Source organism: Cyprinodon tularosa, unplaced genomic scaffold (genome assembly GCF_016077235.1).
Source record: "Cyprinodon tularosa strain WSP-4 unplaced genomic scaffold, ASM1607723v1 ctg105, whole genome shotgun sequence".
Classification (NCBI taxonomy): domain Eukaryota; kingdom Metazoa; phylum Chordata; class Actinopteri; order Cyprinodontiformes; family Cyprinodontidae; genus Cyprinodon; species Cyprinodon tularosa.
Window position 1 is genome coordinate 321,025 of NW_024037838.1, and position 22,337 is coordinate 343,361.

At 36.6% G+C, this 22,337-nt stretch overlaps 1 protein-coding gene across 2 annotated transcripts in view; it reads left to right on the forward strand.

Moving 5' to 3' along the window:
* The window catches only part of LOC119782975 (alpha-2,8-sialyltransferase 8F-like), a 76,878-nt gene extending 54,807 nt beyond the window's left edge, over positions 1-22,071 (forward strand). The window contains exons 1-9 of one of the 2 annotated variants that reach the window (XM_038284209.1): positions 4,245-4,415; positions 8,566-8,619; positions 8,767-8,841; positions 12,915-12,977; positions 13,190-13,264; positions 14,596-14,740; positions 20,757-20,869; positions 20,952-21,044; positions 21,119-22,071. In XM_038284209.1, coding sequence (XP_038140137.1) covers positions 4,315-4,415; positions 8,566-8,619; positions 8,767-8,841; positions 12,915-12,977; positions 13,190-13,264; positions 14,596-14,740; positions 20,757-20,869; positions 20,952-21,044; positions 21,119-21,596 — 1,197 coding nt within the window. In that variant the 5' untranslated portion in view covers positions 4,245-4,314 and the 3' untranslated portion in view covers positions 21,597-22,071. Of the gene's footprint in view, positions 1-4,244; positions 4,416-8,565; positions 8,620-8,766; positions 8,842-12,914; positions 12,978-13,189; positions 13,265-14,595; positions 14,741-20,756; positions 20,870-20,951; positions 21,045-21,118 lie in introns of those variants that run through there. The other variant, XM_038284215.1, reaches the window with a different exon arrangement.
* Positions 22,072-22,337: the final 266 nt, after the last annotated feature.

Here is a 22,337-nt window from a genome sequence, read left to right on the forward strand (position 1 = left end):
TTTTCTGAAATGTAAATTTGTTTTCTCAAATGTAAAGTTGTTTCAAGATTTTTAAAAGTGTTTCAGATTTTGTATTGTTGATTTGCACTTCGTTTTCTGAAATGTAAATTTGTTATATGATTTGTAAAAGTGTTTCGTTTGTTGTAAATTTGTTTTCTGAAATGTAAATTTGTTTTCTCAAATGTAAAGTTGTTTCAAGATTTTTAAAAGTGTTTCAGATTTTGTATTGTTGATTTGCACTTCCCAGCCACCGTATTAAACAGAACAATACATCTTCTTTCACTTGTTACAAAACACAGAAAAAATATCTTTCATGTGAAACTAAATTATAACTTGCCTTTAAAGTACCTTAGTTCACTCTTAAATTGTTAAAACTCTTGTAATAGACCTAAATAGCTTGGTAAAAATTACCGTGCTTCAAACAGAAAAAAATTCTTAAACTTCAGCTTGACTTTATGCAACACTGCTTACCCCCTTAAGCACTTATAGAGTCCCTTTCAAAGTTAGCAAGATTAATTCACCTCTTCACATTTAACTTATTTTAAACGTGTTACTTGGTGGTAAATTAAGCCCGCTGCACTCCTGGACATCTGCTGCCTTTGGTTCGGGTCATTTCAGCGTGTGGTCAGTCTTTCCTTTGATGCTAGAGAGTGACGTCACCCCTTAACGAGCTGCTCCTTCGTCGGCTCCGCAGCGGCTGCAGGCTCCGCTCCCCTCTCTGCACTTCTCCAACCCGAAGCAGGCTGAGTTCTGACTGCTACTCCTCTAGAGATAATCAAGGCTCAACGTCGTTCTTTTGGTTTTAACAGCCATTTATTGTGGACACGTCTTATAAAGCCCCAAAAAATGCCGTCAGAACTAAGAAGGGAAACAGAACCCAAATTAGCTCTAAACAAATATAAAGCTTTACACAAATAAATATAGGTAAAACAAAGTCATACCTCATTGGCCGCATAAACTCCAGAGGAATAAAGATAACTTATACAGCTTTTCTTAGAAAATCAGTCTTAAAGCTTTCTGGTGAAACTTCTTGAAGAAACGTGCAAAAAAAAGAATTGTGTCAATCAATCTTCCCGTGGGCAACAACGTGAAATGCGGAACAAAAAACATAGGTTCCTCCTTACATTTTAATGAGCTTTTTAACCAATGTACAAAAACATAAATTTACTGAAAGTTATTTATTTATTTATGATTAAACTTTTAATTTCAATACTATTATGTATTAACTCTCGCTTTGAACTAAATATTAGAATATTTAAATGAGTTGACTCTGATGGCAGCTACAAACATTATATGGTGAGTTAGTTCATCAAGATAAAGACTTTTCAATATCTTTCACTTATAGCAAAGACGGCTGGCTAAGCTTACTGTGGGTACTAGGCCCAACTTAAATCCCTCAAAACTGCAGCCGTAACTTAACCAAATTTTTTTTTTTTTTTTTTTTTTTTTTTTTTTGCATGGTCAATCAGACTCCTATTAAAATGCCACCATCAGTATCAAACGCCCTATCATCTGTAGTATCACTAAATCTGTGATCAACCTCATTGTGTGGCTTGGCCTTTATCAAACATCAAGCCAGGATCCACTGATCATGTTTGGTCAAACTCAGCTTTATCGCTTATCCTGGATTGCATAATTACCTATGAATTGCCTGTGTCATATTTATAGTTCTAACTGGTGTTCAACGTTGCTGCTGCAATTTAGGTCATTAACAAGTTGTTATTTTTCCAAATCTGAAAAATCTGGGGGCTGAATAGACATTACAGGAGAAAAAAAAGAAAGACTTTCTCTTGCACTACAGATAATTTCTTTTGTGTAGCACTGGCAAGTGTTATCACTTTGTTTATCCTATAATTAACCAGTAGGTAAATCGAAAATAAATCATAAATATATTTTTTAGGGAGAGAGGCAAACCAGGGTACAGTTTACTAAACAAAATGAATAAAAATGTTTCATTTAGTTTGTTTTGTAAAAGTCATTTACAAGTTACAAACTATATATGAGCTTTTAAGAAGCATACAGTAAGTCCTTCTCATAATAAGCTAAGAGTGGTTTAAGAGTAGCAACTGTACTCTTTTATAAAGGAATATGAATGTAGATTTTAAAGTTTGCACAAGGGGAAATATTTCCTTACGTACATAAAACCAAGGACAGCTTTTTTAACAGATGAACAAAGCTTCTACTTTGTCTGGCTGACTTTCTGCAAGTTTCATACCAGTTAGAGATGCAGATTCCTTACTGGTAGATTTTTACTTGCAACATAAGGGATGAGAGGCATTTGTGACAGCATGCGGGACGGTTGATGGAGAATGATCTCATGCAATGCTTAAAACTGAATTTTCCCATTCAACTTGAATTACCTGTTTGTTTAAGGCCTAAAGTCTTAAGGCAGACTTTCAGATCTTCTTTGTTAGACGTTTTACCTTTTTATGTTCACAATAGCTTAAACTGTGCTTAAGAAAACACATTTTTTTTATATGACTCAACTTGCAGCTTCATAAATCCAGCACTAATCTACAGAGTGTAGGACAGTATAAAAGAGGCATATCATGCTTTTAAATCCTTTCTTTTCAAAGATAAACCATTCACTTGTGGTAAATGTAGAACTGTAATCCTTTGTGCTGAATTTCTGCTCCTACGGTGCACTTTTTATTCCTGCTGTAAAGTGTGTTGAGAAGCAAGGTGCTACAAGTTGATGTTTTCTTATGGAGCATAAATTCAATGTTTCTGCATTCCTAAAGACTCCGAAAGCAAAACAGTATGTATTCAATGGCTAGAAAGGGGGATTTTGTATGATTTCCCCCGTTTTAAATTACAAAATGTGGTTTCCTAAATTGGTGGTTGGGCAAAGTATGATAAATCTTTCAAACATGAGTCCTTCTGACACACCCTCCCAGTGCTTTTTAAAGTTCAAACAGAGAGCCATTTTAAATACCCAATTCTTTATACTCTGATTTAGAAATCACCTTATTTGCAGTTATCAGCATACATATTTGATTAAATTAACCTGATGTATTCAATTCCTCACTTCCCCTATGCTATTTCAAATTAAAGTATAACAGTGTTTTCCTTATAGTGAATAATCACCTACATCAATCTGCTTGTCATGATGGGTTCACAAGAGAGACCCAAGTATGCAGAACCCACGAGAAGGAGACTGGTTGAAAGGTTAACAAAGGTTTATTGTTTCACAAGAACATGGAAATAACACTGGTACTGGTTCAGGCCTGGGGGGCTGGTTCACTGGAGTCTGCGTGGGAGACAGTTCAGTTAGCGTTGCATCAGAAGAGTTAGACTTTGAGAGTCTCAGGTTTGTACCTTGAGGGTTCTTGGTTAAAGCTTTGGGAGGATAACTGTTGGGTCCAGAGATTGTTTGTTCAGCAGAGTCCGTTAGCTGCTTCAGCGTCTTACTTCTAGAGAGAGGGCAGACCTTGGTTTTGAGTTTCCAGCTCTTGGTCCAGAGCTGCATGGAAATCCAGAGAGGAGTCTTCAGGTTTGGCTCAGAGGGCAGACTCGGCAGGTTAAGCTCTTACAGAGCTTCACAGGAGAAAAACAGGTTTCCTGAAAGTAGAGACAAAAAGGGTTAGAATCCAGTCTGGATTCAAAGTCAACAAAGTACTCAGAAGGATCTTGGCTTAGGTGCTAACCAAACTGAAGACAGCTTATATAGTGTGGACCCTCTGATGAAGGAATGAGCCTCAGCTGTGCAGGAGGCTCGGCTCCGGAGGATCCACGGCGGACTCTGCTGGAGGAAGGTGGTACTACTCCAGCTCCCAACACTGCTGAAGTTACATTAAAACTTTTTAAGTCACTAAGAAGCTAAGTAAAATATATTTGAGAGATTAATAGCACTTTAATACAATATGGATCATACTCTTGACAAATACATATTTAAAACTCTTGGGATTCATCTGAGACCATTATTTCCATTTTAAATATATATTTTTTCTTATCTGTGCAATATTGTTAAAAAGAGTAGCAATTTTAATAAGGATTGCTTTTTTTTGCCAATGTAAAAAATTTTATTGATATGACACCACTAAATATTCTTATAATCTATTAACAGAAAAATCATGTTAAAAATTTTAACATCACGTAAATAAAAAAAGCTAAAATAAAATCTTGTTTAAGTCAGCTTTTCAAGTTTTAAGCTGATTGAGCAATTGACAAACCTGTGTGGATTGGAAAAAAAAAAGGTTGAGCTGTCTAAGAGGGAGGAGGTATTTTGACAGGGAGCCCAGAATGGGTGGCTGGCAGATACACCAGGGAAACAGAGAGAGAGAGGAGACAAGAGGGCGAGGTTAAGAGCCAGAAATGAGTATGAGGAGACGTATCCTGAAAGTAGCACTCTTTATTAATTTTTTCTTCTTGGTGATCCTCTTGTTTCTTCCCCCATGGCACACAATGGAGAAAACGTAAGTTAAATGGGATGCAAATACACATTGTTAAATGTCTGAGTTTCAGTTGGTTGTGCACATAGATGTAGAGTCCTAATGCTGCAGTTTGATTTGTGCAAAAAAGAAACTTGACAAAGATTTTTTTTCTCTTTGGCAATACTTTCATATGTCCATTTAGTTTGTCAGGAATTATGCAAAATTATTCCTTAATTGACAAAAACCCTTCCTTAACATAAAAGCTTTAACACTGTTTGACTTACATACATTTTGTATTCACTAATACCTATAGAGTGCTGCAAAAATACTATTTGATCTATGTTTTAAGAAAAACAGTTTTACTTTTGTGTTTTAACTTAATTCCTGGGTTCTCTTGAGCCAATTTGATTAAAATGGAATACAGAAGCTCTTCAGAAATTTTGAACAGAATAAAAAATATGACCCAAACAGTCAAAATCACCTACAAAACATATTCATCTTATAATATGACTACGTATGTAGCAGGTCAAGGCAAAATTAGGAACAAATCCTCCAGGCCATTTTGTGTTATTCACAGATCATAAAGGAGTAGAATCTAAGCTTTCTAATAACAAAATCATTAAAAAAACTGAGGAAGATATGACCATTTAAAAGTGAGGAGGAAATCAAAGTTTGTTTTTTTTATCATTTGGGAAGCCACCCGGGTACTAGCAAAAATTGTTTATTTGAATAACTTTACATACCTGGCTACAAAACGTCCCACCAGCTATACTTATGTTACATGTCTGCATTAGACAAACAAAGCTTTTAATTTGCCAAAAAATTGCCACACCAAATTTAACAGTAACACAAATACACACACAAACATGTATGTCTGTTTTTGTGGGGCCTATGCATTGACTTCCATTTATTACAAAGCTGTTTCTACAGCCTTATCATGACCCTTAATCTAAACCTAACCATTACGGGTTAAAGTCTAACTCCTACCTAAACTCAATTCACACCTTAGACCTAAACTTGACCCCTGACCCTAACCCAGCAATTCCCCTTTTCGGGTCCTACAAAACAGTTAGTCCCCATATCATGCTATTTTCGAAAGTATGGACCCCACAATGTTTCAAATACAAGAACACAAACACTATGTCCCGCTAGCCACTTGATTTGTATGGCCTAATACAGACTCACACCCTAAGCTAAACCAATACCAAAACATAACAAACCCTAACCCTACCCAAAACTCAATTCATACCCTTAGTCATAAACCTGATACCCAATCCAAGAGGAGGAGCTTTTCTTATGGGACCAGTGGATTGATCCCAACATGCTCTTTTAAATCCCCAAAGAGTACCTTATTCCTAAGAATTGGCCTTAAACTGTTCCTGCAAGGTAAAAAAAAAAAAACAAATTAGCAAGAAGCAACAGCTGGACCAGCATAAAACCATAGAACAATCACTGAAAAATTACCAAAGATACGTACATTTATATGCTTATATAAAGGGGTTAGACTCCATTATATTAAGTTTACATGGAGAAAATCTCTTTCCCAGATGAAGTATGAGGTGCACCTTCTCACTAATAACCTAAACTTCTTTTCATGTAACAGTAAATAACAGGCAATAACCAACATACTTGCCGACATTATGGCAACATTATGGCTGAGTTGTTTGGATCCCACCACAAACCCCAGCTGAATCAGTAGCCACACCAACTTGTCAGTATGAGGCTCTGCCGCTTCGACACAGATTTAAAAGACGACCTTTAAATCTGTAAACTGGCAAAAATGAAGTTTTGTGTTGTATGTCCTAGCTTAAAAAGATATTAAAACTTATTTTGACAAACTAGATGTTTAAAACATTTATGGATTCACCTTGATCTGTACTGCCGCCGGTGGAACAAAGAGCTGCAGCTGTACACAAGAACAATCTTCAACAAGGAAATATAGGGAAAGGTACAAAGTACTCGATCTTTAGTGGGACAAAAGCCTCAGGGAAGCAAAGTTAAATTAGATAGGTAAATTTGTATGTAGATGCAAACTATTCCCCGAAAGGCCCCAGGCTTTTAAGTGGCAATGGAAAAGTGGATTTTAAAGCCTTAGGATTTAGGATTAGATCAATGGCATCCTGAGTAATTCATCAGCATGCCTTTTCATTACTTTGGAATATCCGCCACATTGGGCCTGAGAGAAACTGCCCTACACCTCAAGTTCAACAGATGTTGAGAATAATAACATACTAGTGGTTCTCCCTTTACCACCAGTGCCGAGCAGCTGTTAGTAAAACCCTAAGCTTAAAAAGTTTATTTTACATTTCATTGGTTAACAACCTGCATCTGGTCAGAGTTTTTTTCAACTGTACGATTAATTTAAAATAACCAGTAAAGACTAAATTACAGTTATTTTCTTTTATTAAAGCAACTAGGTAAATATAAGATAGTTATAGCAAAAACAAAAATTTTTAGTCAACATTTTATTTACCGTATGAAAATTAGTCCACATAAGATCTGAATTATGGGAAGCATGTAGATATTGAATAAGGGGGCCCTAAGATTTACCCCTGGGGATTGCCACATAAGATTTCTCTGGTCAGTCATATAAATAATCTACTAACACATGAAAATCTCTGTCCTTCAACTGGGATTAAAACCAGCGCAGCCAAAAAGGTTGATCCAGTTTTGCTAAGAGCTTTAATAAGATTGAGTGATCATTGTCCAATATTTCCAGCACTGTGGTACTTCCACAGTCTGTATTTACACTATATTGCCAAAAGTATTTGCTCACCTGCCTTGACTCACATATGAGCTTAAGTGACATCCCGTTCCTAATCCATAGGGTTCAATATGACGTCGGTCCACCCTTTGCAGCTAGAACAGCTTCAACTCTTCTGGGAAGGCTGTCCACAAGGTTTAGGAGTGTGTTTATGGGAATTTTTGACCATTCTTCCAGAAGCGCATTTGTGAGGTCGCACACTGATGTTGGACGAGAAGGCCTGGCTCTCAGTCTCCGCTCTAATTCATCCCAAAGGTGTTCTATCGGGTTGAGGTCAGGACTCTGTGCAGGCCAGTCAAGTTCATCCACACCAGACTCTGTCATCCATGTCTTTATGGACCTTGCTTTGTGCACTGGTGCACAGTCATGTTGGAAGAGGAAGGGGCCAGCTCCAAACTGTTCCCACAAAGTTGGGAGCATGGAATTGTCCAAAATGTCTTGGTATGCTGAAGCATTCAGAGTTCCTTTCACTGGAACTAAGGGGCCAAGCCCAGCTCCTGAAAAACAACCCCACACCATAATCCCCCCTCCACCAAACTTTACACTTGGCACAATGCAGTCAGACAAGTACCGTTCTCCTGGCAACCGCCAAACCCAGACCCGTCCATCAGATTGCCAGATGGAGAAGCGCGATTCGTCACTCCAGAGAACGCGTCTCCACTGCTCTAGAGTCCAGTGGCGGCGTGCTTTACATCACCGCATCCGACGCTTTGCATTGCACTTGGTGATGTATGGCTTGGATGCAGCTGCTCGACCATGGAAACCCATTCCATGAAGCTCTCTGCGCACTGTTCTTGAGCTAATCTGAAGGCCACATGAAGTTTGGAGGTCTGTAGTGATTGACTCTGCAGAAAGTTGGCGACCTCTTCGCACTATGCGCGTCAGCATCCGCTGACCCCGCTCCGTCAGTTTACGTGGCCTACCACTTCGTGGCTGAGTTGCTGTCGTTCCCAAACACTTCCATTTTCTTATAATACAGCTGACAGTTGACTGTGGAATATTTAGGAGCGAGGAAATTTCACGACTGGATTTGTTGCACAGGTGGCATCCTATCACAGTTCCACGCTGGAATTCACTGAGCTCCTGAGAGCGACCCATTCTTTCACAAATGTTTGTAAAAACAGTCTGCATGCCTAGGTGCTTGAATTTATACACCTGTGGCCATGGAAGTGATTGGAACACCTGATTCCAATAATTTGGATGGGTGAGCAAATACTTTTGGCAATATAGTGTAAGTGGATGTCATTGAACACATTGACAAGGGTGTCTCTGTACTGCTTTGAGCATGGAAGCATAACTGCAGGACACTGAAGTTTTAACTCTGTGTAAAAAAAATATTCTTTTATAAAACATTTAACCTTTATTTCAAATAGTCAATCCACAACGGCCGAATATGTTTGACTATGTATTTTCTTCTCATTTTTACAGTTCAGAGAAACCTCGCTACACCCTAAAGAAAAACAAAGATTGTAGCCACTGCAGGTAAGAGCAAAGCTGGGCTTTCTTTTTTTTTTTTCTTCTTTTTTTTTTGTTCATTTTATTGTATTTTTGTGTGATTTTCTTATTTCTATATCTGCAATACTTAATTCTAAAGCCTGTTCTGCATCTGGACATGTTTATGTGTTTCAGGGAGATAAAAAGTCTCTCCATAGATGTTTGCTCTAAAGCTTCACAAACAGAGGAGGTCACTGATGTAACATCAAGGTAAGGATTTAACTTTTTTGTTTACCAAACTAAATAAAGGATCACTATATTATTATTATTTAGGCATCCCCAAATTAATTTATTACAAAAAACAAATAAGATCATTAGAATCACGGATGATGTTTTTACAGTTGTGTCTGTCAAGTCTTGTAAAGTCTGCAACCAAAAAACCAACGGCCTTGCAGCAACATTCCAGCTGGCTAGACCATAACACCTTTATTCATACATAACACATTTTTTTTCACATTTTTTTCCTTTGCTTAGATGCTTTGTTGATATATCTTACAGAGCCAAAGTCCCTGTCCAATGACTTTTGTGTGGAAGTTCAACTGTCACTTTACTTCCAAGTACATAAGTAATGTTAATCTCTGGAAGATTTACACCTGTGTTGTAGAAGAGCCCTTTTTTACTCTGTGGTATTTTGTCTGGATGTCCTCAAAAAAACTGCTAATTAATAAAGCCAAGAAAATCTACTATGAGTCTCTTATATTCCCTTGTTGTTGTTGGACAGCAAGCAAAGCATACGAATAATGATAAAGATTTTATTTTTTATCATTACAAAAAATCTCAAGTACTACAAAGAATGAATAAGTTGCAGGTAATAGAATCAAAACACTTTCTAAAGGCAAAAAAAAAGCTAGTCGCTCCTATAAAGAAGCATTAAAATATTATATGTAAAATGGAGATATGTTAAGAGGGGAAGAAATCGATTTTGATTGCTTAGAGGGGAGCAGAAATGTAAAAAAAACAAAGCTGCAGTGACAGCCAATATTTTCATAGGAGGTAATGTTCCAGAAAGCACGGTGCTGTCTTGAAGGAAGTTATTGTCTTCCATTCATGCAGCCATCAGGAACAAACAAATCAAAAAGTTGATGGGTTGATATGTACATCGTTCCGCATTATCTGGCAGTTTCTGCAAATTGTTGCTCAAGATCTAAGCAAGAACAGTAAAACTGGGAGGGCACAAAGGTATGAACCAGTTTTTCAGCAATAGCAAGGTATAGCTTGGAGGAAGGTTTGGGCAATAAATCTGAGATAGTAAAAGGAAATCATGCTTAGTTCTAAAATTATGGCAAAATAAATAGATACAATGAAATAAATTAAATTGTGACTGAAAACAGCCCCTTAATACTCTGCTTTCAGTCAACTGGATATTTTCACCTGTTCCCATTGTTTGAACTAAACCTAATTGTTATGATGGTTGTCGGTTAAAAAAGATGGTATTGGTATTATTTTCTTAACTTCAACCATTCACTGAATGATGTAATCAATAAAGGCTCTTGGGATGCAACATCCAAGCTTTTCCTGATACTAATTTATGGGTATTATTTGACATCCTTATGATCATTGGAAAATGTATTTTACCTAATCAAGGTCCAACAAAATGTAATGAAGCAAGGCATTGCATACGTATTTCAGGATGATAGCTTAATGTTGTTTCTGTCCTTAAGCATTATTTTGCTTGTAGCCGAATCTTGTTCTAAATCTTATGATGGAGGTTGCTGTAATGTGTGATATACTCCACTAAACACCCAGTATGTAGTGAGCGGGTGTCCGGATCCACATTTCTCCACTTTCTGTCTGATTCCAATACTTGAATTTGGATATCCGCAGATCCTAATACTTTTCCAAAACCAGAGCTGTGTTTGCTTTAATCTTAATATCATTACTGTTGATTTTCTCTACAATTAACTATGATATGTATTCATGGACACATGCATCCCAAATTTCAACTTCTGATTAGAATAATGTCTGAAAAGGAAGTCACACAACAGTAAAACATGAAAATATACTTTCAGGATGAAAACAAATATGCAAGGTGTGAGGGTTAAAATGATCTGTATTTATCAAATCCCATAAAGTGGTAAACGTTTCTGTTATCCTAACTTCAACTGAACGGTATGGGCCCTTTCTTACTGATAACTGGTCAAGAATTTTCTTCAACGCTGGGGCTGATAAAGATAATAATTAATCCCAGATCAGTTCATCTCTAGAGTTATTATGTCTGAAGTACCATCAGTAAATTAGGCAACATTTTAGCAATTGTCCGATTTAATCAATTGTTCTTGAATAGAATACAAATATCCTTTATTGTCCTTTGTTAGATTTTTTATTCGTGAACAGTTCAAGATTTTGCAGCAGTTAGAAGTGCAAAGTTAAACTGGATGCATATATCATGTCAACAGCTATGAAGTGGTCTTTTATTGTTAAAGAGAGGCAATGTTCTTTGAGTCAAGACTGTCAAGAGATTAAAAGGATAAAAAGATTATTAACTTGAAAAGTTTGAACCAAAACCAATTTACTTTTAATTACATAGTCCTGTAGGCGTCAACAAGAAAGGAACTCCTGACAAGATTTAATTTCAATGATTTAATGACCTATTAAACATGACAATCAAACAAGCTCTTTGGCATGTGTACTGACATAGTTGTCAGCCCAGGTATTATGCATGTGATGACAACGATACGTAATGCATGACTGTGAAAGAAGAGAAGGTCTGTCATATAAACAGGGCCAACTACCAGGAAATATGATTAAGATCTCCCTATGAAACTGCTGCAATATAGATACAATATTAAACTTTGACCTGAACAAACGTTCATTATGGTTAAAATTCATGAAAAAACTCTTAATTCCTGACTATCGCTGTTTCTCACGCTATGGTTGAGGACTTCCAGGTCAAACTGCCCAATCTTTATTTCAGTCCTGACTGAAAGCAACTATTCAGTCACAACCATGGCCAATAAACTGATGCTGATTGTGTTTTGATTCGCCTTCTAAATGTTCTCAAACAAAGCCTATGTATAGAAGGAGTTAGAAAAAAATTGAGATGTTGGTGGTTTACGGTACAGTATGTATAGTAGAACATGTTCCTGTCCCTCCAAATTTTTGCATTGGTGAACCCTTAGAGGCAATACATTTAGTTATATACTCTAGCTTTCATATGTAAAAAAAAAAAGTATGACTTGATCAGGAAAAAAGAACATTATTAGGAATAATCCAAACTAGTTTTTATAAGCAGCTCAAATTATACCAGTCTCAGAACCGATCTGCTAAACTATAGATTCTTTGTATTGGAAACAAGATAGTGAAACACCATTTTAGAGGATTAAAGTGACAGATTTTTTACCCTGAGCTATCAACACCATTTGTAAATGGTAGACCAGGTTTCTAAATTGTTTTTATTACTTTTTAAAAATTATTTTAATTTAACTATGAAGTGAGTGACACTTTTCATTCCGTGATATTTTTCCTCTTTAGTTTGTATATTATATATCGAAATATATTTTTTTATTTATGATGAATTATGGATTTTTAAAGTCTATGTTTTGCAGAAGCACTTCCCTTGCCTATAACTTGTTGTCTAAATGTGCCACTATAGGTTGAACTTAGTTCAACACTGCAAAAACGATCTAGAAATAAGTGAAAAATTCCTTAAATAAGTGTATTCACCCTTGATTTGAGTATGTAAATGAGATAGTTTGCCAATGGAATGAGTAATTTTACTCTTAAAATAAGATAATTAGATAATATGTACTTGAAATAAGACAATGCAATTGTGTTTTCTTATTTTAAGTGTAAATTGTCTTGTTTCATTGGCAGAATGTCTCTTTTACCTCTTCAATTCAAGAACAAATGCACTTATTTTAAGAAAAAAATGACTTGTCTAGATTTAGATTTTTTGCAGTGAAGGCTTTTGGTGGAACATTTTGAGAAGCTACAAATGAACAAAATTTATGCATATGTCATTCATTATCAGCTCGTTTAAAACTGTTTTTGTAAAAGAATGAATTCCTATGGGATTGTTTTTCAAACACATTTTTCACAGTTGGTGATACCTACAATAAAAACACATAATTCATCATACAGACATATTAAAGGTTATACAACTAGTCCAAAAAATTACAGAACAACAGTGTAAGGTGTCCCGTTAAAGATTATACCTCTGTTGAAGTTGCTTTATGATTTAAATACATATTCACATGTGAATACTGTATATATGATGAAGCTTCAAAATGAGATATTTATGTTTAAGTTAACAGATCTTGTAACCTCTTCTTCTGTAATTCCAGTAAAGACCAACCTCAGAAAGTGGCTGACAAGAAAGAAGCTTCTAAGCCATGTAAAGACTGCAGGTGAGAATCAATCTTGCAAGCAAGGAAGGAAGGAAGGAAGGAAGGAAGGAAGGAAGGAAGGAAGGAAGGAAGGAAGGAAGGAAGGAAGGAAGGAAGGAAGGAATCTTGAGAACCACTGCTTTAGTGTTAACTTTGCCTGTGCAATAAAAGAATCATCACACTTCACAGTTTTCTAACCTTGTTGTGTTTCTGCGTATGTAAATTTGCTGCAGGAAGCAAATCAAGGACATTTTAGAGCCTTACTCTCAAGCCTGGGCGAGGAAGGAGGAAAAGCATGAAGAAATAAGGTAAGGATATAACTATCAGAAACTTTTGTAGCCTAATATCAGTTTCATTCCCATGTGGCTTCCAGCACACTAAAGAGCATGAAACATTTTTTAAAACTGCTTAAGAGGTCACCAATGCTGTGCCCGTGGCCAACAAGGGGTCCTCAAGGAGCACATGGGGTGCGATCAGTGTCTTCTAAAAACAGAATAATTCACCAGTAGGCTAAGTTTCCAATTCTGTTTTATTCTGTTCAACCATACATAGAGCATTTTATTAAATTAATCATATAGAACATTTGAGCATTTATAGAGACTTCAAAATAACTATATTTTAAAAAAATTAAAAAGAAACAAAAAAAAGCTTATTGTATATGAAGTTTAGGTGAATGCTGTCAGTATTGGTAGACCTCTTATGATTAAGTATACGTGAAGTAGCTCTTAAAGTCTTAAAAAGATTGGTGACCTCTGTCTGAAACTGTTACCAGAAAAGGATTGTGAAGGGTCAACATGGAAATGCATTTAAAAATCACACATTGGAGCAAGTTGTGGACGTTGTTAGATATCAGGAATACATAAAGGAAATGGAAGCACAGGGACACGCCACAAAAAAAAGAACTTGATATTAATAGAAATATTTGATGTTCATTTATTTAGGATGCTGTTTCTCTTTGGACCAAGTACAATATAAAAAACAAACAAAATCTAATTTATATTTTATGTTTAACTCTGACACTTAAAACCACTTCCCTTCCTAGGAATTTATATATTGCCGCAAATTCTAATGAATACTGTAACAAACAAAAGAGGCTGTCAAATTTTATGTGATCAATTACTTAACTACTCGTTAGCAGAAGAACCAGTTTTTCAGACTCAGTCATTACTGGTTATTATTTTGTTCCTTCCTCATAGAACAGCATTTTCCAATAAGCCCGAAACATTTAAGGAAAATATATAACGTACGTCGCAGAGTGGTGCAGTTTGTAGCATTGTTGCCTTGCAGCAACAAAGTTCTGGATTCAATTCCCAGCCTAGAGTTTGCATGTTCTCCCTGTTCATTTTTAGGTTTTTCTCTGGGTTTTCCAGCTTTCTCCCATTGTCCAAAAACATGACTGTTAGGGTAAATGGTGTGAGTGTGTGTTCATGGTTGTATGTGTCTGCCCTGGAAACCTGTCCAGGATTTACCCTCCCTTTCACCCATATACTGCTCCAGATAGGAACATGCTTCATTCTGACCTTCGCTTTGATTTAACAGTTAATATCTTGTTATGCTGTTACACATCTTACAGTTGCTTTCTGTTTCTAACTAATCAGCACTTAAAAATAAAATTCTTTCTTTTTTTTTTACTTTTTAGGACTTTGCTTAAACTCAAGGTCAGTGGTTATAAAAGTGCCATTATTACTCAGGAAAACACTCCGGTGGGATCCAAGCTTGTTATGGATGGACAGAAAAAGAGGAGTATTGAAGTGAACACTGAGCATTTTGAAACATTTTTAAAGGTAGGTTGTTTTCTGTTACACACAAAGTATTTATGATGACATTACTGAGCGTTAGCGATGACAACTTTTGGTGATATTATTATTTTAGATTTGAAATGAATAGTTCCCAATTAGCCAAGTCAAATCAAAGCACAATTTATTCTCTATCTTAGCAACTCTCTCAAAGAGCAAAAATACTTCACAAAAAATACATATTCTTATTTAGTTGATTACTTTTTGGTTTCTATAAGTTTTTGGAAAAAATTCTTAATTTTAAAAAAAAAAAACTCTTAGCTAGAAGTATCTAAGGAAAATGCATTGGTTCGGTGAGATGCAGAGATTGAAATTGGTTTATTCTTATTAAAACTAGCTAAATCTTATATGCTTTTGCCAAAAAAGGCTTGTTTGACGAGCCTAAAGAGGAGGAAGCAGCTTTTTGTGACTGAAACCACAGTCAGGTTAGAGTAGAGATCGCTAAATGACCAGTATATCTTGTTTCTCCAGACTTCAACCACCCTTTTCATTAAAAGATGCAAAACAAGTTCAAAAACAAACCATTGGCTGGATTTCAGACACGTACCTCTGCAACTATTAATGAATTTCCCTGGTAGTGTCACTATTTAAAAAAGAATATTCAGGTTCTCTAACAGTTCAAGATTAAATGCCAAGAAAAATGTTTGCATGTTTTACATCTTATAATTCACAGTGGATTTTAGTGGATTTCACTCCCTGCATACTAGTGCTCACTCTATCAAAACAGTGACATAAAAGGTTATGTTGATAAAAAAGTATTTAAGATAAGATTAACTTTATTGTCCCAAATGAAATTTGATTTGGGTACAGACTCTGGCTGCTACATAGTCCAAACTATGTCACACTGCATTCACACATAAAAACACTGCAAAAAAAAAATTGCACTATAAGACTATAAATAAATACATAAGGAAGCATGTTACATTACATTCACAATAAAAACTTTGAAAAAATTTTTTTTTAATAAAAACTAGTGTTGCACCGATACCAGTATCGGACGGGGCCCCGATACTGCCCTAAAATGGTGGTATCTGCGAGTACCAACAAATAGGGCACCGATACCATTTTGAGAGCCATAAGTTTATTCAACTATTGTCACCCACTCCTGGTAGGCAATAAAAAGTTCTACTGGATTCACTTTGTATTACATTTTTTCCTGCTTCACAAAGGTAGGCAGCAGCTTGACAAAGCCATGATGGCAATTATTTTACATTATTATGGTATCGGTATCGGCCGATACTGCACAGCCAGGTATTGGGTATCAGTATCGGAGCCAAAAAATGGCATAGGCGCAACATTAATAAAAACCCGTCTTTAAAATATCTGTTATGTGAGATAATGAATATATAAAAAAAGCATGTCAGTTTAGTTTAAATTTTGAATACCATTGCCTATTCCACTATTCCATTTAGGGGAAAGAGGAAACAAATGAGTTCTTATAGCGGTTCAATCTACAGGCAGGGACTCTAAGATGTCACCTGAAGGAAGAAACTGATACTCTGAATAAAGAATCTGAGCGGGGTCTGAGATGATTTTCTGGGCTTGTCTGGTTATTGTTTCATTGAAGATGTAGCCGCTGCTGGACCCTGTTGCAGACATAATCAACTTTAGCGATCCACGATAATTTATTGTCGATTTTTAATTCAGGATATTTATAGGAATCTGCTTGGGCAATTAATAGATTATGGATGACCACTGGAGAGTAGTCTCCAACTGCCCTTGGGACAAAGATCAGTTCTTGTATTTTTGAACATTAAGAGTCACAAAGTATTCCTTACACCACCGAGCAAAGGTTTTAATCTTCTGTCTCTAACCGATTAGGTCTGATGTGCCTGAAATTAGGCAGAGAATAGCTTTATTTGCCTGAAAATGATCTTTAGCACAAGATTAGACCAATGGCAATGTTTGGTTGCAATGGTCTATAGTGGTAGAACTTTAGTGTACAACAAAATTAGGTCTTATTTGATGTTCTGCTAGACTATTTTAAAATGTAAAAGTTACATAAACTGTAACTTAAAAAAACATTCAAAACATTTATGTTATTCAAAACAGATATCATTTGTAAAATTAGAGTTAGAAAACCTCTCGGCCAAAGCTCAGGCCATACCTTACATTATTGCCTGCATGACTGTCATCACAGAGGCAACACACGCACACACAACCTGTTTTCTGAGTATAAACCAGGCATGGATTATTGTCCAGGGGTCTGATGATACAAAGCTACTGTAGACCATCCATCCACTGGGTTGTGAGGGGTGCTGGTAACTACGGGCGAGAGGAGTGGTACACCATGGACAGGTCAACACATACAGGACAAACAACCATTCAGGCACACACTCACACCTAAGGAGTATTTAGAGAAGCCAATTAAGAGTCATGTTTTTGGACTGTAGAAGGAAGCCAGAGAACACCCACACATGCTCAGGGAAAACATGCAAACTCCATGCAGAAAGAGCCCAGGTCAGGAATCGAACACATGACCTTGCTGCAAGTGCTACCCACTGCACCACTGAGCAGCCACCTACTGTAGACTTTTTTTGTGTATGTGTGTGAGCAGGTAGCTACGCAAGGAGTACTAGACTGGTGTACCTTGTCAAAAGCCAAGAATAGAGGTGTCGTTGTCATTGTGTGGGGCTGCATGAATGCTGCTGGTTTTGGGAAGCAAAAGAGCCTTAAAGAAACTGAATGAAAACATGTACAGTAACATTCTGAAGCAGAGCTTGATCCCCTCTTTTCAGAAATGCGAATGTAGGGCAGTATTACAGTATAAACAAACAGGACTGGCCAATCATGTTTTAAAACCTAAACCCTACGGAGCATCTTTAAAGGGGACATCCTTAAAGGGAACATGGAGGAACTTGGGGTCTTTAGCATCCACCGGTTCTGTTATGTCATCATGAAACTGCCAGCATTTTAGATATTCATGGGTGTATATTGAGCTATTTTGAGGAGACAGCAGATTTACTCTGTTCTAGAAGCTAAACAATGATTGCAATTTTTCAAAGTCCAAGGTTTCTAATGAAAAGAATGTATTATAACTACAAATACGTGAGTTATGTGCACAATTGTGTGAGGCTGTTTATAAATTATTTCAAAGGTGCTTGAGTTATATGTTTTTCAGGGAAAATTTAAGAAAGGCTCAGCAGCATATTTATGTTTTTAGGAAGAAGAGATCTTAATTGCTTTACTTTTTAGGAAAAAGGGCTTGTTTGACAGAAGTGCATAGAAAAAGGTGTGGTGCTTTATGTCAACTTGCACAGTCAGTCTGAATATTAGAAATCCAACTCAACAAGAATGGAAGCAGTCATGCTAATCCCTTTAAGCCTCTTTCATTGGCTGTTTCCGTGTTTCAATGAAGATCACTTTGTTAATGTCTAGGTGCAGGTTGTTATTCATTTATTACTGCATTTCTTTGGAAATATCCTGTAATATTTTTGTTACAAAACATCGTAAAATATTTTATGATGTTTTGCAAAAATTATTTTTGTGTTTTTGGCTGTGAGTTGATAGCAGCCTTATGTGCAAAAGACAAGTACGTCTTTGGGCATTTTGTCTTACCATAGGTCCAATATGAGTACGCACACCCCTGATTGGGAATCACTAGCCTAAGGGGATACTTATGTTGAAAATTATATATTATATATAAATTATAATTATATATAAGGAGTTGTTGCCAGATTAGTGAAACTTGCTGTCAATCGGCTAACATTTGTCCTGAGCAAAGCAAGACTATAGCATATCTCTCTATTTCATAAATGCCATCATTGGTTTGTTCAAATTTACTGCATGCAGAATCCTTTTTGCATTTTTTTGTTACATGCATAGAAGTATTTAATCATTTACCACAGACATGACGGTAGTAGGTAATGTGCCCCCAACAGTCTTCTTAAATTGATTTTCTTAATAACAGAACAAAAGCTGTATTTCCAATCAAAGTAGGTATCTCATATATTTATAATTCAGTGTAAAAAGTAGCCTGACGTAGTCCGACTCAATTCTAGTCAGAATATGGGTCTGATACTGCTCCATAGAGCTGTGATTATGGGGCGTGTTTTGAACGAACCAGGGAAAAAAATGCCTCTGCACTCAATTGGATAGAGCTACAACCAATAAGAGCAACGGAGTGCATGATGTATGTTAAGCGAGGCATAGTTGTTGTCCACGAAAATCAAAGCGTGCATTTTCACGCCTAGAATAAGAAGATGAGACTTGATCGCGTTTCTCTGTTCCTCTTTTAAAATTAATTTGCTGTCGATATCTTCTAGAACAGACCTAATAGCAGAATCTACTCACCCAAACTCTCCAGCGGCAGCCATTATTGTTGTCACCCAAGCGCGCTTTGGTCACGTGGTTGATTACGTTACTCTTGATCATCTGTCCATCATCGTATAAAGCCCGCCCTGACAATTTGATTGGATCGCCTGACAGTGGGCGATAATACTCGCGCTACTATGGAGCAGAGCCAGACCGAACTTCCCCGAACTCAAACCTTGTGGGCGGGACTAAGTTCGGACTGGCACCCAGGCTATGTAAAAAGCAACAGTTTAAATAAAGCAGCATATTTACTTCCATAAACCTTTACAGTTCTGTTATTGTAGCTAGCTAGTTGAAAAAATAAGATATTATCATTTTGAATATGGGTTAAATTACACTGAAGATCATAGTTGATGCTGATTATATATATTTAATTCAGGCAAAAAAAATTGTCTTAATTAGTTATGAAATAGGACACAAGGTAATTAATAAAGAAAGACTTGATGAACAATTCAGTCAGGCATTAAATCAGGTAACCACTATATGCAACCTATCTAAACTTTACAAAAAAGTTTTGTTAATTTCTCAAAGGAACAAAATGCATCAATGTTAAATAAACTGCAAAACACAGCAGATAATCGGAGCAGCTCAGTGTGTCTCTAAGCTGCTTCATCAAGCCCTAGCAGACTTTTTCTGCCTTACAATAACACAGAATCCATTCATAGCGTCAATTCCAATAATCAGACGTTAATACTTAAACAATTCTTATTATAGCCAATTACTTTACTGTTTCTTCACTCTTGTAAACTGACTAAATCACCAAAATGTATTATACTATATGAACTAATGAACTCTGATTACAGTTTTATAGTGTTTTAAGCAACAGTTTCTAACCAGTTTTAATTATTTTTAAATTGCTCAAGAATTCTAGATTTAAATAAAATCTACTTTGAATAAAAATTTCTTCTGTCTTAATGGAATAACTGAAGGTATTAGGGTGCGTTGTCAAATAGGAGGCGCTTGAGTTTCTAAGTATCTGCCAATTTTAACTCAGCATGATGGATACAGATTTTATCAAGTGAGTCACAGAGCTTGTTTTGAGTTGGAAAGCCGGCGTCAATGTCTATAGGTGTATCCAATTCACCACAGACAAAACCAGTTTGGAGGGTTCCACCACCTACTCCAAGAGCTGCGTCTGGTACTTCCTTGTATCTAGCCAGGCAGAGAGCACCAATGCTGGGGAGATACTGACTGGCAAGGCTGTGTTGGAGCTAGGACACCAAGTTATAAATGAATCAACCGTCCTTAAAATAGCTTTTTTAAAGGCCACCTGAAAACCTCTTTAGAGCATTCTAGAGCATTATTTTCTCCGCATTCCATTTTTATTTTAAAATATTTCGTCTCCAGCTCATCAAAAAAACACATCCGGTTACCAGAGCTGCTCAGTGCATTGTCTCCAAACTGGTTCTTATTAGCCAACTTAATGTCTGCAAGTATTAGACTTTTATATTATAAAATAGACTTTAGCATTAATTTATGATATAAAGAAGTGACCTTGGATATAAAATTAAAATAGGGGCTGCAATTTTAATGTATCCATCTATTCCATGCTGCTAAATTTCCTGTAAATCATTTCCATCTACTTTGAGAAGAACCATTTACTGTACACTCTTATTTTTATATCGCTAAGTATAAAAAAAAAACAATGTTTGTCAATTGGGTATTGTATAACATCTACTGGTGATTTCAGGAGAATCCTTTTGCAAATAAAACATATGACAGCTGTGCTGTTGTTGGGAATGGTGGGATCCTTGCAAACAGCAGCTGTGGAAAGAAGATAGATTCAGCTGATTTTGTTATCCGGTGAGTAATGCGTCTGAACATCAGAGGTTAAAATATATTTTTAAGAATCCCATTAAGAAAGTGTAAACGTTATTTCTATTAGGTGCAACCTAGCTCCTCTGATAGATAAATACATCGAACATGTTGGTATTAAGACAAACCTGGTGTCGGCAAACCCAAGCATCTTTTATGAAAGGTGAGAGATAATACATTTTTGTCAGCTTGCATAATATCGGTGTTTTGTATTTCACATCAGCTTTGTTTTTGTAGGTATGGATCTCTTACAGGACCCCGACGGAAGTTTATGGAGAAACTGTGCCAATATGGCGACTCCATGCTTCTCCTCCCTACCTTCTCTTACACTGGAAATATTGCTGTCTGTTTGCGGGCTTACCAAACAATTCAGGACTTTGAAAGCCCCATCCAACCTATCTACTTTAGTCCAGCGTACTTAAAAGATCTTGACACCTTTTGGCGCTCTCAAGGATGGAAAGCTGTACGGCTCAGCACTGGCATGATCCTGACAAGCATGGCACTGGAACTCTGTGACAACGTCCACCTGTACGGCTTCTGGCCCTTCAGTCTTCACCCATATACATTTAAGGAGCTGACTAACCACTATTACGATGACAAAAAACCAAAGGGGGGATTTCATGCCATGCCAGAGGAGTTTAAGCTCTTATTGCAGCTGCACAGCAAAGGTGTACTTAAGCTGCACCTTGGAGACTGTGAACCCAACAAAGATTAGTCCAATAGGAAGAAATTGGGACCTGGGCAAACTGCTCCTTTTGCCTAATTATTCATAAGAATGCGAATCCAGCAAAGCATTTAAACGGCTACTTACCACTAAATCAGCATTTTTTATATATTTTTTTTTTTTTTTTTTTTTTGCTGATTAACTCTATGGATAGTTTTTCTTCAGTGATATTAACATGTCCCAGGCATTATTGCATCGATTTACTCCTTCATTGTTTAAATTCCCCTTTTGTGTCTATAACTGCCTAATTGGTGCCCTCCTCAGGTTATGATGGGTTACTACATTAGATCAGATCTGATGTGCTCTCTTCATCCTGTGCCATTGGAATTGGCTCGGACGAGGCTGCCTTTTACAACTGGTTTTTCTGTCTGTGCTTCTCTCTCTTTGAACCCCAGTCAGCAGCTCACACTGAGCCTGGTTCTGCTTGAGGTTTCTTCCTGTTAATAGGGAGTTTTTCCTCTCCACTGTCGCTACAAGCATGCTTAGTGTGAGTGATTGCATTCAAGTCAATGAGTCGATGCAATAAACAGGTTTTCCTTAGATAGAAAACTTTGAATCAACTTGACTGTATGATCTGGTAGAACTGTAAAGTGCCTTGAGATGACATGTGTTGTGAATTGGTGCTATATGAATAAACTGAATTTAATTGAATTGAATTCTTGCTATTGGCCGCCCTGGGCAGCGTTTGTTTACTTGGTAACTGACAACAAATTAAACAGTTTTATAAGTATG